This window comes from Protomyctophum bolini, assembly GCF_963924005.1.
Source record: "Protomyctophum bolini genome assembly, chromosome: 11".
Lineage (NCBI taxonomy): Eukaryota > Metazoa > Chordata > Actinopteri > Myctophiformes > Myctophidae > Protomyctophum > Protomyctophum bolini.
In genome coordinates, this window is record NC_137872.1 from 33,841,223 (window position 1) to 33,856,193 (window position 14,971).

Genomic DNA, 14,971 nt, shown 5'->3' on the forward strand with positions numbered 1-14,971 from the left:
TTTCACTCAAGTACATTTTGAAAACTTTTACTTGTTACGGAGTAGTTCTATATTCTGATATTGGTACTTTTACTTAAGTACTTTTCCCACCACTGGCTGATTCTACAATTGCCTTCTAGATCAGTAGTTCTCACACTTTAAAGACTTTTCAAAAATAGCAGATGTACAAGCTGGCAGCACGGCTGTGAGCTTGTACATCTGCTTTCCCGGTTTAAATGGGTTAAGGCACATGTACACACTTAGTTTACTTATGATCCTAGATGACAGTTTCTAATATGCATTTGATGTATTACTTTGTGTTGTTCTTGCTTATTGTAAATCGCTCTAGATTAAGAGCGTCTGCTAAAAGTCTAAATTGTATATTGTTAAATTTAATGCATTCTCATGATGTGAGACACTCTTGCGTTCATTTATGCATTCTAAACTTAAATTAACCCAAGATCTGGAACTCATAATATGAGTTCCAGATCTTGGGTTAATTTATGTGTCACTTTAGCTTTTAACCACTTTAACCATAATTCTAAACTTTAGCTATGGAAAAATAGCAGATCTACAACACGCTACGAACTGTTAGATCTGCTATGTTTGAAAAATCTTGAAAACGTGTGCAAATCTTTGAACATATAATTATTCTTTCGCAGGAAACGTTTTTTTAACTCACATCTTTGCTTCTGTTCTGGAACAACATATTTTCAGATGGGGGTCGGTGGCCAATTACATATAATTTTGGGGGTCCTTGATATGACATAGTTTGAGAACCACTGACATAGAAACAGGTTTTTCAGAAAACCGTTAGGATTCAGAAGACATTTTGTCGGAATCGCCCTCATGTCTTAATAGGTTAACCCCTTTTGGTGTTAGCATTATGTTATGCTTTAGCTATTGAAAAATAGCAGATCTACAAGCTCGTAGCGCGCCACCGAGTGGCGCGCTACGAGCTTGTAGGTCTGCTATTTTTGAAAAATCGAAGAACGACTGACATGGAAACATCGCTTTTTCAGAAAACTGTCAGGACGTAGAAGACATTTTTTTTAGAATCTGATCTCAGGTCAGAATGGGTTAAGAGACTCACAGTTGCACGGGGAGGAACACTGTGTGTATAACTACCTGCGTGTGCTGATTGGGGACCTGCAGCAGCAGGGCCAGGTCAGTGTAATCAAAGGTGTCGTCCAGAGCCAGCAGAGCGCCGTGGACGCCGCTCTCTGTCAGGTTGTCGGCGTACTCCTTCAGGCCAATCGTCTGCACCCAGCACATCACACGCTCATTGGACCACACCATTACATCTGGGTCACAGAGGAGAAAGAGCACAGCGACGATGAGAAACTATAGTCTGAAAGCAAGCAGCCACCCCCCCCCCCCCCCCCCCCCACACACACACACAACTACGGCGAGCCACACATCTGTTGGTCCACATCATCGCGGTTGTAAACCATTTTAATGTGCATGTTGAAATGTGCTGTGGTATTCTAGTCACCAAGGCTGAGGTCAGATGAGGGGAAGCATACAAATCCAGTTTGCGTTATGTATACGTCAACCACAATCAATCTCGTGAAATGTAATCCAAATTCATGTAAAAAAAAAAAAAAAAAAAAAAAAACATTAAGATCAGAAAATATGTTCTGAATATTTAATGGCATATACGTTTTGTGTGATTTGTATTTAGTACGAGAGGAAATGGCTTGGACGAGATCTATTATTTAGTACAGAATATTACTAATCTAAGTGTTGAACAATGTTGAAAGGTGTCTGACCTTGTGGTTAAGAAATGCTGGAGTGATTCTTGTAAACCATATCTTGGCACTGCTCAAGTAAAGCTCATCAAAACAAAACGATCAATCACACGCACCAGTACTGTATGTGTCATGAGGCGGCTCTCTAGTGCCAACTCCACAAGATTCAGGCAGGTAAGTTAATAACTAAAAGGTATAGAGGCTGATGTTAAGTGTTCACTGTTCAGAGCCTATATGTCACAGCTCTGTGCATAGCTCATATCTGGCATGCGTACAGGGTGAGGAGTATGCAGAGGCTCAAAGTGGCATTTGATGATGCTATGAGGTTGTTGCTCCACATTCCCAAGTGGCACAGTGCCAGTCAAATATGTGTGACCGCTGGTGTACCCACCTGTGATGCACTGATAAGACAGTTGATGTCTAATTTTATGTGTCGGCTAACTCGGCTTGATGTGTCCGTGGAGAACGGCATCATAAAGGCTCTAACCAGCCCCGTGAAAAGCACTTATCGATACACATCCAGGCTTAGAGATCATTGGCGTAACAACAGAACACATAGAAAATGTACGGAGAAACATACAGTATATTTGCCTGTGCATAAACATTGTCTGTAGAGTGTGAACATCTCTGTTGAAGCCCAGCACTGTATGGACTGCATATGACTAAATCATCAGCATAGCCTACACGAGATGATTGACAACAGTGTCTCCTACAGGACAGCCAGTATTACACCCATTCAATTGATATGACAGATCATTCATATATAAACTTTAAATAAGAAAGGCGTACCTCATTACTGATGAGTGTTAAAAGCATACATTTACTCATTGGGATCAATTCTGCTTTGGGGAAGTCAGCAAAAATTAACTGAACAAATTATCTCCCTAGGTGCAATAGAGAGAGAGAGGGAGAGTTTGTTTAATAACTGGGATAGTTGACTGATAGACTTATCTAATCATTGAGTCATGTGTAAACCATATTGCTGCTCGAACTTGTTGTGGTTTAGAATCTGCTCAAGGCATGAAAAATAGGTAGGAGTGATTCAGAACTTCTTCCAGCTATGTGAAAGGTTTCTGGAAGGTCATTTGTTTTGTCTAAGCCAACACGGTTGCTTAGTATTATTCAATGAGGTCATATTATGAGAATGCATGACATGTGATATAATAACATGTTTTTTTAGGAGCATACTTTTTCAGAGTTCATCCTAATAATCTAAGGTTCACGGATAAGCAAAAGTTTACTCTGCTTTCTTCTTTCAACCTTGCTCTGCAAAAAAAGAAAAGAAAAAAAAGAAAAGAAACAAAACAACAGTTTGACAGTAATCCTAATCCTAACTAGAAAGGAGCAATTTGCGGGAAATTGCAAGTGTAGTTGCCCCGAGGCCCCCGATGTGAGTCGTGGGTTGCGGCAGCTTGGACCCAAGGAATATGCTGGAAGGAATAGCGTCGGAGCCCGCACGCAACATGTGATTCAAATTGGGTGATGTTCGGATCCTGAGTTTGTGATATATGCCATTTTGTTTTTAAGCTATAGGCCCCTCCCACTAATTTAGCAAGCGAATTACACTGGCACTGAGTCCTGTGATCATGTGTATTTCATTTTGAGGGTATTGTTCTGCATCAAACAATACAGTAAGTGGAAATGCTTTTGGTGCGGCATTGAGTACATTTTTGGCAAATAGACAGAATAGACAGAATACATTATTGCTAATGGCTGCCTCAATTCGTCAAAAATAGAAAAATGTGCTTTCAATCCGTTGGAGGAAAGACAACAGATTCTTCGAGTGTATGTGGTGTGGTCAGACAATTAAATAATTAAAGTCAATGGCATGCAAGGCGCCAGAGTGAGAAAATGGTGCAGGAAAAGAGCAAAAACAGAAGGCATGTCGTCTGTTCAGAGGAGGTGTTTGTTACCGAGGCAAAGGAGGGCAGAACTGGACAAGTAAAGCTGGTTGTCATTAGTTGAAAGACAGCGTGTACACTAATGACAATAACAACTAACAATCATAATCCATGGTAACCCTCCGTCCACATCCCTAGGACCTCCTACAACCTAAAGGTTACTATAGCTCACCTCTCGTCAAAGTTAGGTGCCTTCGTCGCATTAGACTATACTGTGACACTGCATTAAATTAAAATCCTGGCATGCCCTTTGTTGGAGCCAGTTTTGTGTTTTCTTTGTTTTCACTTCTTTCATAATGTTTCGTTTTCATATACTATATGAAATATTATTTTGTTCTTATAATTTGGATATTTCATTATTAGAAGCCTCCACCTCTAATTAGAAACTCTTGGAATAATAATAAAATGTCATGTCGATGTAGGGAGTCCTTATGCACTTCCGTTATAATTTCTCCTAGTGTGTTTTCATAAAAATCCACTATGAGCTACTTTCTGTCAATACATTCTGTGCAGGTGATTCTTTTTGTGTTGTAGTGTTGTAAGTGCTCGTCGGAAGTCACTGAATGGCCCCGCGTACCACCTGTTTCGAATTCGAAACAGGAGAGGTCAGCAGCACGACTCGTTAATAAAAACGAGTGCTTACAAACTCCAAGACTTAGAAGAAATATCACGGCATGGAATTTCTTGACTGTGGATTTTTATGAAACAAACGCTTTGCAGTTTGAAAGAGAAAAATTCAAGCTTTCCCTACAGCTGCAATGTTGGTGAGTTTTCTTTTTTCTTTAAATTTTATCCCACGATTTTGTAACCCAGTTTTCTTTTCACCCAGTGCCAATTATCTAATGTAATCCTCGGCGCTACACTTCCTCTGCCAACCTGCCCACAGCGTCCCCAGCGGGAATCGAACCCAGGACCTTCTAGCTGTGAGGCGACAGCACTACCAACTGTGCCACTGTTGGTGAGTTTAACGTTTAAAAGCAGATCGGAAATGCCGTTTAGATCAATGGGATGACGATGGAGGGTATTGCAAATGCCTCTACACCCTTCATTAATCACTCAACATGTACATTATATCCTTGATGTTTCAGTGAGAAGCATTTAACATGTAATTATTATGTCTAATAAATCAAATCAAGTAGCTTGTAGTGTTGTAGTTGTTATATTTGCATGCCTTGGACTCCATCCAGAGAATACCTGGAAGGAAACCGCAACTACCATAGCTACCCTACCTTGTCAAAACAAACCAATGTTTTAGTTAGTAGAACTTTCTGTCCTTCCGAAAAGCTAGCAATCTCTATAATAGCCATAAGCCAATAATGCACTCACCTTTGCTGCTAAGTGACCCTTTTGCGATGGAAGCACTGTCTGTACTGATGAGACTCAATTATTATTATCCAAAAAATAATTAGGATTTTTTTTTTTTTTGCAAAGTGAGTTTAACTTTGTTTATCATCGTTTAATGCAAACAGATAGGACTTTTCTATTTGGACGTACAGTATGGGCTGTCAAGGCCAGAAAGTAGGTTTTTGCGTTCCTGCATAACTTCCGGGTATGATGATGTCACGCACATAACCTCTATAGCCACCCAAATACTGTACTGTGTTGGCCCCTATAGTAACCACACTAATAACAGATCTTAATCAGGGGTTTATAATAATCTAAGATATATGTGCCTCAGAAACCCTCTAAGCTGGTAAATAATAAGAGGGGTGGACCACGGTAGGAATGAGAGGCATGAAAATAGCCTTCAAAATTGAAGGCGAGATGTGTTACGTAATGCCAGGGAAGAAGCGGTCACCTTTGTTATGGTGCACGCTGTCCTCTCGCCTCCTCTCCAGCTCCTTGCGATCGTAGTTCAAACGCTTCAGGCACATGATGCCGTAATGCAAACTGACCCTGGGAAAAGGTCAAAGAGGCAAAAGGTCGGGAGGTCGGCAGGTCAACTGAGGGCATATCTCCACTCTCACGTGCATTCATAAAGCATTAACACAATTCTGTGTCTTTGACCCCCTCAACTCTTTAAGCCTGTTACAGAAGCCCCTGGGGACATGCACCTGCGGAACGAGAGTGACAACAGCACCGACACCACCTCTTGTATTATCTTTTTAACGCCTTCCTTACTTGTTTATGACAATCGGGACAGGGAGACAGCAGAGAAAAGAATGAGCCAGACAATGAGACGTGTGAGAGAGAAACATATGCGTGAGAATAAAATGCTCGTGTGTCAGTAAGAGGTCCCAAGGTCGAGGGAAGATACCCTGGTTTCCGGGCCTGATTCGCTGCGTTCCGTGATTTGTTTTTGTCACTTCGCTACTCAGTATGGAAAGTCTCCTGTTTGACTCGTATTTCATAACGTCACGTATAGCCACATTGTTGCTGATACGTCTCGAGACTCGAGAGTGAAACCTAGGGTAAAAAGTCAACTCTATGTCAGATTCAGTAGTACAAAAAAACCTGAGTTCATTGAATGATACGTATGTTGCAGTAGCTGTGCAGTGCGCATTGATACAACATCAAACTGGTGTTTTGTTTCTTTCCCCAACCCGCACCACAGACCAATCAGAAGCCCTGGGTCGATTTCTCCCTTTTACATGTCCCACCCACCTTGGTGATAGGACCCTTTCCATCCAGACTGAGTAGCGAAGAGACAAAACAAAGGCTAGAGAGTTCTACTACCTGTGGAAGCTGTCCACCATCTTGAGCTGTCCTCTCAGCTCTTTCTTGGTCAGGTGGTCCAGCATGCGTGCGTCCACGAGAGACTCCATGAAGTAGCTGCGATACTGAGGCAGACCCAGGCTTGGCAGCCAGTCGTTGCCCACCCACTCATGATTCATATCTCCATAGGCCAGGATCTGAAAGGTATACATGATCAACACAGTGAGTCATATAGTAACAGGGCTGGGCAACTTTGAAGATGGAGAGGGCCACTATAGTTCCACACTCATTCCAGAGGCCCACATTGTATATACTGTCATATCAAAAATAACAGATCTCCAAGCTCAAAACGGTGCGTTTTGAGCTTAATTGAAGCATTTGAAGCAATTTATTTTTGCTATTTTTGAATTGGAATCCTGAAAAGTATCATGTTTATTTAAATTCAAATGCATTTAGTTATAGGTTTCTTTGACTTACTTAAATTAACTTTATGAAGTTAAATGCAAACACATCGAACATAAAAAAGACAATAAAATGAAACATTCTAACAGTCATTCAGCTACTAATACAGACTGAAGAAATTGAAGTGGGTCATGTTTGCATGTTTGGTTCAAGCGGGCCATGTTTCAATATCCCGATATTAACCTGCGGGCCACATTAAGTGTGGCCCCTGGGCCGCCAGTTGCCCATGTATGATATTTGATATAGTAGTACCAGTGTAAAAGTCAGTAGCTTATAACTCGTTAGTGAAGTCTGAGTGGAGCCCTCGTTAAAAGTTCTGGCAGGTCGGGCTTGGCATTTCTTCCAACCACTTTCCAAAGCATTCTGTGGTTTTCTGTTTGTTCTGTGTAAGTGTTTGCCTGTGGCTTGTTGTTTGTTTGGCGTTTGCCTGTTGAATTTATGACTATAGTTTTCATGTTGCTCTATATATTTAGAAACCGTTTTATAAAAGCAACAGGGGGCCATGGTTTATTTTTTTTATTTTTTTTACTATAGTGTGGTATATTCTTTTGCCCAAGCCGGCCACTAAGGTTTACTGTATTCATTAAATTCCAACCTCCATTACTTACTAACCATGCAATGATTGTTTGTTTGGCCAACATGTAGTCCTACTTATAAACTCCCACAATTATGAAAATAATAACCATTAAAGCTATACTCCGGTACTAATAAATGAAATGTTAATAATGAATTCAATAATATGAACGTTATTTTAACCAATATATATGATAAGAGTATATGAATACATTAAATAATACATTAAATGTTAATAATGAATGAAATAATATGAACATTATTCTAACCATTATATATGGTAGAGTATATTAATACAATTGCAATGATTGGAGGTGGTCAACTACTCTTCCATTGTGAACTTTTGACCCTTGTGTTAGTTACATCATCTGCCTGATGATGTCAAAAAGTTATTTGAACCAGACAGGCTCACCAGATTGTAACCTAGATATGCCACCATCTTTACTGTAATTCGGACATTGTTGCAATTACATCTCTCCATCAGGAGAGGGAGACAACAAACACAAAATGTATAGATTGTAGCTATAGACAGCATTAGCCAGCATTACTCCAACCTTGTACTTGAGTCAAAGGTGAACTCGTGGTAAATATTATTCAACTGAGTTAAAGTACTTTTTATAAAAGTCCAAATTAGTACATTATCCTTTTGATATCAATGCATTGCTGTGTTGAAATGTAGACATTTCCCCCAGAAATTCAAATAAGAAAAGAATAGTGAAAATAGCAGATCTCCAAGCTAGTAGATTTTCACTATACCGGTATTTGAAATTGGGTTTAAGTGGTTAATATATTTTTTCCTTGCCAATAAATGTAGTGGAGTCAATAAGTGTTAAGTATCCAAAAATACAATACAATACAGCACAGTACAGTACAATACTCAATAATGAATGGTCTTAGTCAGTGTTCCACCGTGGACATAGACATGATGCCAGAATGGTCAGAACGTTGATGTTTAGGCCTACTGTACATGTGCTGTTTGCCTCTAACCGGGTGATGTCTTACCTGATCCCAGCTGAACTCTTTCAGCTCCTTGTGGTCAGAGAAAGTAAAACAGGTAGACAGAGAGAGAGAGAGAGAGAGAGAGAGAGAGAGAGAGAGAGAGAGAGCAATATGGACGTGGAGAGAGAAAAGGCGGAGGGGACAGGAGAAGCCGGTTGGATGGATGGATGGTTGGATGGGTGGATGGATGGGTGGGTGGATGAGTGGGTGGGTGGATGGATGTTGCAGAGGGAGGGAGGAGCAGGAGGAAGGAAGAGCAGTGGCAGGAAAGGGGGGACAAAGGGAGGAACAGTGTGTTAGTGAACGGGTAATTAGTTGGAAGCAGTTCACACTGAAACAGCAACCGGAGGGACAGACGAAGATGCTCAACACTATGGCCTGGGCCCACACATAGAAAGAGAGAGAGAGAGAGAGAGAGAGAGAGAGAGAGAGAGAGAGCGTGGGAGAAGAGGAGGAGGAGGGGGGGAGAGACTCATCAACATGATTCAGACCAGACAGACCCGGAATATGATTCAATACTGAGTGAAACATTGTCAAAGTGTGACTGACGGGTATATATAATGAGACACAGACGGGACAAAATGACACACTAACCGGAGGCTTGGTGGCAGCATTGAGAGTCTCCATCTCTGCATGGGTCATCCACACGTTACTGGTCGACTGTGTCATGAAAGGAAGAGAGAAAAGCAAAGATTTATAACGAGACAAAACCGTTTTAACTTAAGTCTGATTTGTACTTTGTCGCATGGTGGTGTCACCGCGCATCGTATTACAATTTACAACGGAGCGCATTTCAACGTTATAATCGCAGTGGTCTGACCGGTCGGCACATCACGTTTAGGTGAAAAGTGCATTCATAAATGTAATGTCTACTAGAGAGTGTGGTCATTTGCGCGTGCGTTATCGTTACATAAGGGTACACTCCACACAGGACAATTGGAATTGACCCTTTCCTTTTAATTCATGAATGTTGTTTTTTTTATTAGAGAAAGTAAAAGATGAGTTTACTTTTTTTTTCATTTGCTGCCTTCTTTCGTTTTAGCCACATAAGATCACAGGATCAATTGAATGTGAAGGGGGAGGAGACAAACTGACATATTGAGCCTACAACACAGTATCACAGCCCCCTATAGTACCCCCCCCCCCCCTTCACATTCAGTAGATCTTTTGTGGCCAGATGTAATTTTGTGGGGTCTATTAGGACTATAGTAAATAAATAAAATAATACAAAAATAAATCGCTATAACATTTTGTAAAAAAAACAAACACATTTATTTAGCCCCATGTTCGAATGAAAATCGCTAAAACGAAAGAAAGTAGCAAATTAAAAAAAAAATACTCATCTTTTACTTTCTCTAATAACCTAAAACATGAACCTTGGTTCATCCATCCATTCACTCAATCAACTTAATTCCAACCACAGAATGTGTGTGGTTTTCTGTACACTCTGGTTTTTCTTCTTTTGCACAAAAGCACTATCATACTTCCTGCATAATAAAATGTGTTTTTTGATTAAGTGTTTATGTAGTTTAAGTAATGTATCTCTCTGTGGTGTGTATGCCTCCTGTCTTCACGTATTTATGTGTCTGTGAGGCCTGCCAAAGTGAAGCCAGAGACACATTTTGTGTGGACAAGATTATATTCTTTATCTGGTATGTATCCTGCAAATTCAACGTATTTATTTCTTAAATGACCATAATGTAGGCCTGTAGGGCAGTGGTTCCCAACACTTTCAGCTCAATTGACCCAAAAGAGAGATTAGACGTTTCCCCGGGACCCAAACTAGTAAAAATAGCCGGTTTACAAGCTCACAACGTGTTGCTCCGTGCCACATTGTGAGCTTGTAGATCGGCTATTTTCACTACTTCATAAACAATTGCTTTAGAATTTATGGAATTTCTTAGATTCTTCTTTGATTTCTTCATGAAATGACAAAAAAATTATAAATCAATGAATTAGTTTTTAATTCATGAAACGGTTTTTGCTTTTTGGAAATGTGTTTGAAATACTAATAATTAAAAACAGAAATGTATAGAAAACAAAATAATAAAGGGTCCCGCATAAAAATGGGGGTCCCAACCCAGTGTTTGGGAACCAGTGGTGTAGGGGGTGCCACAGTGTGTTGTTGGTGCGTCCTCACAGAGCGGGTGCTGGCCGGAGCCGAGGGGCTGGTGAGCGACACCATCTCCTGGATGGCCAGTCGGAGCTTGAGGCGGTGCAGCGGGTTGCTGATGCCGATCTCCCTCTGGATCTCGGTGTCCGACAGGTTGGCCATGATGGCGCCGCTCTTCACGTTGGCACGGCAGGCTGCCACGTACCACGCCGGCATGCCCACCCATAACTTGTAGCGGGAGAGAGACGGTGAAGAGCAGAGGGTGCAGGGAGAAGGAGGGACAGATAAAGACATAGATAAATGATCTCACTAAATCACCTTGAAAAATGTATTGCTTAACCCATTTAGGCTGACGTCGAAATTTAATAAAATGTCTTGTCTACCCATGTTTCAGTGGTGCTCAATATTTCATATCAAGGACCCCAAAAATGATATGTAATTGGCCTCCGACCCCCATCTGAACATATGTTGTTCCAGGGACCCCTCAGAAGCAAAGATTTGAGTTAAAAACGTTTTTACATGTTTAGCTTGTAGATCTGCTATTTTTCAATAGCTAAATTATAACATAATGTTTCAAACACCAGAAGGGGTTCCCACCCAAAATGGGTTAATCCTTTCCAGAATAATCTAATTAAAAATCTTTCAGCAAATATAGTACCTCTAGCCAGGAAACCACAGTAGGGCCGTCCCAAGATGCAAAGGGAAGTCCTTGGCGACACGCCTCCTCCAGAAGCTCGTGCCTGGTATGAAATAATAAAAGAGAGACAGACACTGAGCTGGTGTTGGATAGTATACGTACCTTTCTACTGGGAGAATATGGACAGTATGTTCATTTAAAAAAGGTTATTCATCTTATACATGGTCATTCTAGGATGACAGAAATATTGTCTGAGGTGTCGGCTAAACGTTAACAAAAACATCATTGTCACAGGAAAACGGACCACTCTTCCCTGATACGCACTTCTTTTTGTTTTTGCGGTCCTTGTCTGCTGGTCCCAGGGTCCCAGTTTTGCTCAACGCCATAGCATCCCCAGGAGCCTGTTCCTCAGAGGGTGTAGAGGCTATAAGACACACAGAAAGGTCAGGGGTCAAAGGTACTCTAAACATGGAGTCCAGCACTTATCAAGTTGTCTCACATCTTTTCCCATCCCTCGACTCCTTTCCTGTCCCACGACATGGTCCTTTTGCCTAATAAAAGCTGGAACATCTTGAGTTACCTTTCAAAAAACATGTCATCCTCCCATAATGAAGGTTTCATGAATCATCAGCCTCACCACTGTTGACACATATTTTGACTGACACATATTTTAACCTTCTCTTCCATCTGCCTACCGAGAGAAGCTGAGCCATCTCGCCCAGGCTGGCCCATCCTCCCTTTCTCTTTCTTTCCAAACAGTCGACCGATGGAAGACTTGATGCTCTTCTTCTTGCTGGACTTGTGTAGGGAATCCTGACTGCTGTTGGAACTGCTGCCATCTGCTGACAGACTGGAATCAAGACAAAGACAGCGTAAAGGGGTACAATCTTAACACATTAGCTAAATCCCAATCCTCAAATATCCGCCTTGCCGCCTCCTCCGTCATCCATCCTCCTGCATAACCCGGAAATCGTCCTCATCCCTAATATTAATTATGTTAATTTGGTTTTGGAGGAGCAGAGAACAAGGAGAGAGGGGGGGGGGAGCTTCCCGAGATCAGCGCCAGGTGTTCAAAAAGACATCATGAAGTGTCATCGTTCTTTGAAAACTACAACATGACGTCACGCCGTGGTGATAAGCGACTCACCTACTGTACAACTGATACATTAAGAGTGGAGGACGTGATTATGGAAGTTGATCTGGCTGTTGAAAGCACAACGTTCACTGTTGTCCATATCGGGCTGTCCCACCCAGAGTGGTTGATACTCAGCGACACCTTTTCTATAGTCGTGTTTATTCCCTTGAGTAGAAAAACTTCACATGACTTCCGAAGTAAAAAGATCACAAAAATATTTATTCCAAAAAAATGTGTTCTCTAATACAGAAGTAATCAAAAACAAGTTCTCAAAAATATACTACGGTCAAAAAACCGTGTCTTGTCTTGTGCACAAACTGACTGTACCGCTCTGCACAGTGCACACACTCTGCCTCTGTACTGCCCTGCACACACTCAAGAGTTAATTAGCTGAATCTGCCCTGACCTGCACACACTCAGGTGTTAGCAACTGCAATTAAGATCTCAGACAACCAGAGCTCTCTTCTTAAAGCTACAGTAACATCATTGTTTTTAACCTAAAGCACATCACCATGAATTAAACAAATTAACTTATTTAAGCTTTTTAACATGGCTAATTTAACAATCATAATGCAATATACATGAACCGTTAAACCAAAATACAAAACACAAAAATAAAGCTGTAATTATTCAAATAATCACATTATTCAAACTTGGCTCCCACCCCGAGTGTGATGTAAGGGGCGAATTGGCCACCATGTGAATTCTGGTTACCTGCGAAATTCCCTTGGGTCGTCCATCATTGCCCCAGGATGGGTGAGCGTCATTCTGTCCAATCGCAGAGCTCGAGGCGTTGGGGGAGGCGTAGAGTCGAGCAGAGCGAGGGAACGATCATCTTCTTTGTTGTTCTGGAAGATAATCACATCTCTCTAATTATTTTGTGCATGTTGTGCATGCATAATATCTTGTCATAATATCTTGTCATTGGGGCAGAAACCCTGCAACTTTCATCTTTTTATGTTTGTTTGTTTCTTTTTCCTTTGCTCACCATCAGACCTCCTCCTCACATCTGATCAAAGTTAGGCACCTTTGTTACATCAAACTATTATCCTGTGATGCCCTTCATTATTCACTCATCATGTACTGTACATAATTATCTGTTTTGACTATATTTTTGTTAAGTATAGCTAACCACTTTAACCCCGACATCCCAATTTTGGGGATATCATTAGACTCATTATTATAGGCTAAAAATAAAAGAAAATTGTTGATCTACAAGCTCACAACATGTTGTGATGTGTTTTGGGTTTATTTTGTATTATTATATTTGATAGGTGGCTTGTTTAAGTGCAGTGATATCGAGTAGACATGCACATGCAGTAGGAGTTAGTATACATTTAGGATGTAGGACTAGGCCTACTGATCACTTGTTTTGCATGTCCATGGCAAAAATAAAATATTGATGGAAATGTCCATCATAAGCTTGCATGATGATGACCCCTGCTTGTGATTTAATAAGAATTACACTGGACTTTCCATTTCCTTAAATGGGACATACCGTACACGTTTTATTTTTGTAGATTTGCTTCTTAAATATTTGTTCTAATTTCTTAGATGGAAAATCTATGGATTTTGTTATTAATTCATGAAATGATATGCTTTTTTGATAATGTTTCTTGAAAATGTTGAAATGATAAATTAAAAACAAAATGTAGGAAACAAAACAAAAAAAGCGATCCACATAAAATGTGCCCGCGACCCTCAAATGACCCACCGTGTGGGAACCATAGAGCATCACCTGTACCTGTCTATCAGTCTCCCGGGCGGGGGAGTGGGGCAGGCGAGGAGTGGAGTGTCCAGAGCTGGGAGGAGAGGGCGAGGCCAGGGTGGACGACGTGATGGAGGAGGGGATGAAGCCCCCCCTCCCCAGGGAGGAGGGGGGGACGGGGGGGCCGCCGTCCAGAGTGCTGACCCGACTCGCAATCTCCTCCGCCCGAAGCTCCGTGTTCTCCTTCTCTTCCTGGATCAGCCTGTGTGTGGTTTTAGAGAGAGGGGAAGGAAGAGAAGGATGAGTGGGGGTTGCAAGAGGGCCAAGCTAGATTTGTGTAGTATTAACCCACAATATATCTCCTGCTTTCTGGAAGCTCTGGAAGCTCTAATGCCTTTGAAATGCAGACCAGCCCCTCGTCTGTAGCGAAAATAAAAATAACGTTTTCCCTACTCACCAATACAAAGGCGGCTTGTGTTATTAGAAAGCCCACTTTCCTTAGTGGACGCATACTCTGAGCCCGGAGCCCCCCACCACACGTATAAAATGCACTTATTGGCCAGAAAGGGTTTTTTTCCCCCCCACTGGAAGGAAAACTCTTGTCTATTGGGTTTTCTCTTTGCAATATCGTTAAGAGGGCACAGTGAAGTAACTAAAAGTATTTTTCTTGGTACAGAGTGCAGACAAGACATCTGATTTGGGTTTGATCAGTGCATGCAATGATGCATGCTTGATCATGATGCAGGCAAGGACAGGACTTCAGGGTAGAGACTGGAGAGAGTCTGTTTCTAGTTTGACTTTTTTGCTGACATGAATGGCAGCTGTAACAAACAGAGCAAGAGAGACACAGAGCATACAGTATGTTCGTTTTAGGGGCGCAACCAAGCCCTGTACCAACGGAGGTGCATGTGGGTCTACAGATGTGAGGTCTTAAAAGTAATTCAAATGGGCTCTATGCACACACGCCATTTTGGAAAGAACTTGGGCCCCTTGCCCCCTTACCTTCCCTACTTCAACTAGGTGTTACCGATGACACTAATGAAGGCTCTGTTCCATTC

At 41.5% G+C, this 14,971-nt stretch overlaps 2 protein-coding genes across 2 annotated transcripts in view; one reads left to right on the plus strand and one right to left on the minus strand.

The window, feature by feature from the left end:
* ntf4 (neurotrophin 4) overlaps positions 1 to 14,971 on the plus strand; it is a 270,598-nt gene that overhangs the window by 17,490 nt on the left and 238,137 nt on the right. The gene's annotated exons all lie outside the window — the stretch shown is intronic.
* ppfia3 (PTPRF interacting protein alpha 3) overlaps positions 1 to 14,971 on the minus strand; it is a gene marked incomplete at its 5' end in the record, with an annotated part of 38,923 nt that overhangs the window by 6,026 nt on the left and 17,926 nt on the right. The window contains 11 exons of the mRNA XM_080775323.1: positions 1,108 to 1,283; positions 5,430 to 5,527; positions 6,308 to 6,483; positions 8,324 to 8,698; positions 8,915 to 8,980; positions 10,461 to 10,661; positions 11,092 to 11,173; positions 11,395 to 11,494; positions 11,766 to 11,920; positions 12,920 to 13,053; positions 13,950 to 14,175. Coding sequence (XP_080631449.1) covers positions 1,108 to 1,283; positions 5,430 to 5,527; positions 6,308 to 6,483; positions 8,324 to 8,698; positions 8,915 to 8,980; positions 10,461 to 10,661; positions 11,092 to 11,173; positions 11,395 to 11,494; positions 11,766 to 11,920; positions 12,920 to 13,053; positions 13,950 to 14,175 — 1,789 coding nt within the window. The remainder of the gene's footprint in view (positions 1 to 1,107; positions 1,284 to 5,429; positions 5,528 to 6,307; positions 6,484 to 8,323; positions 8,699 to 8,914; positions 8,981 to 10,460; positions 10,662 to 11,091; positions 11,174 to 11,394; positions 11,495 to 11,765; positions 11,921 to 12,919; positions 13,054 to 13,949; positions 14,176 to 14,971) is intronic.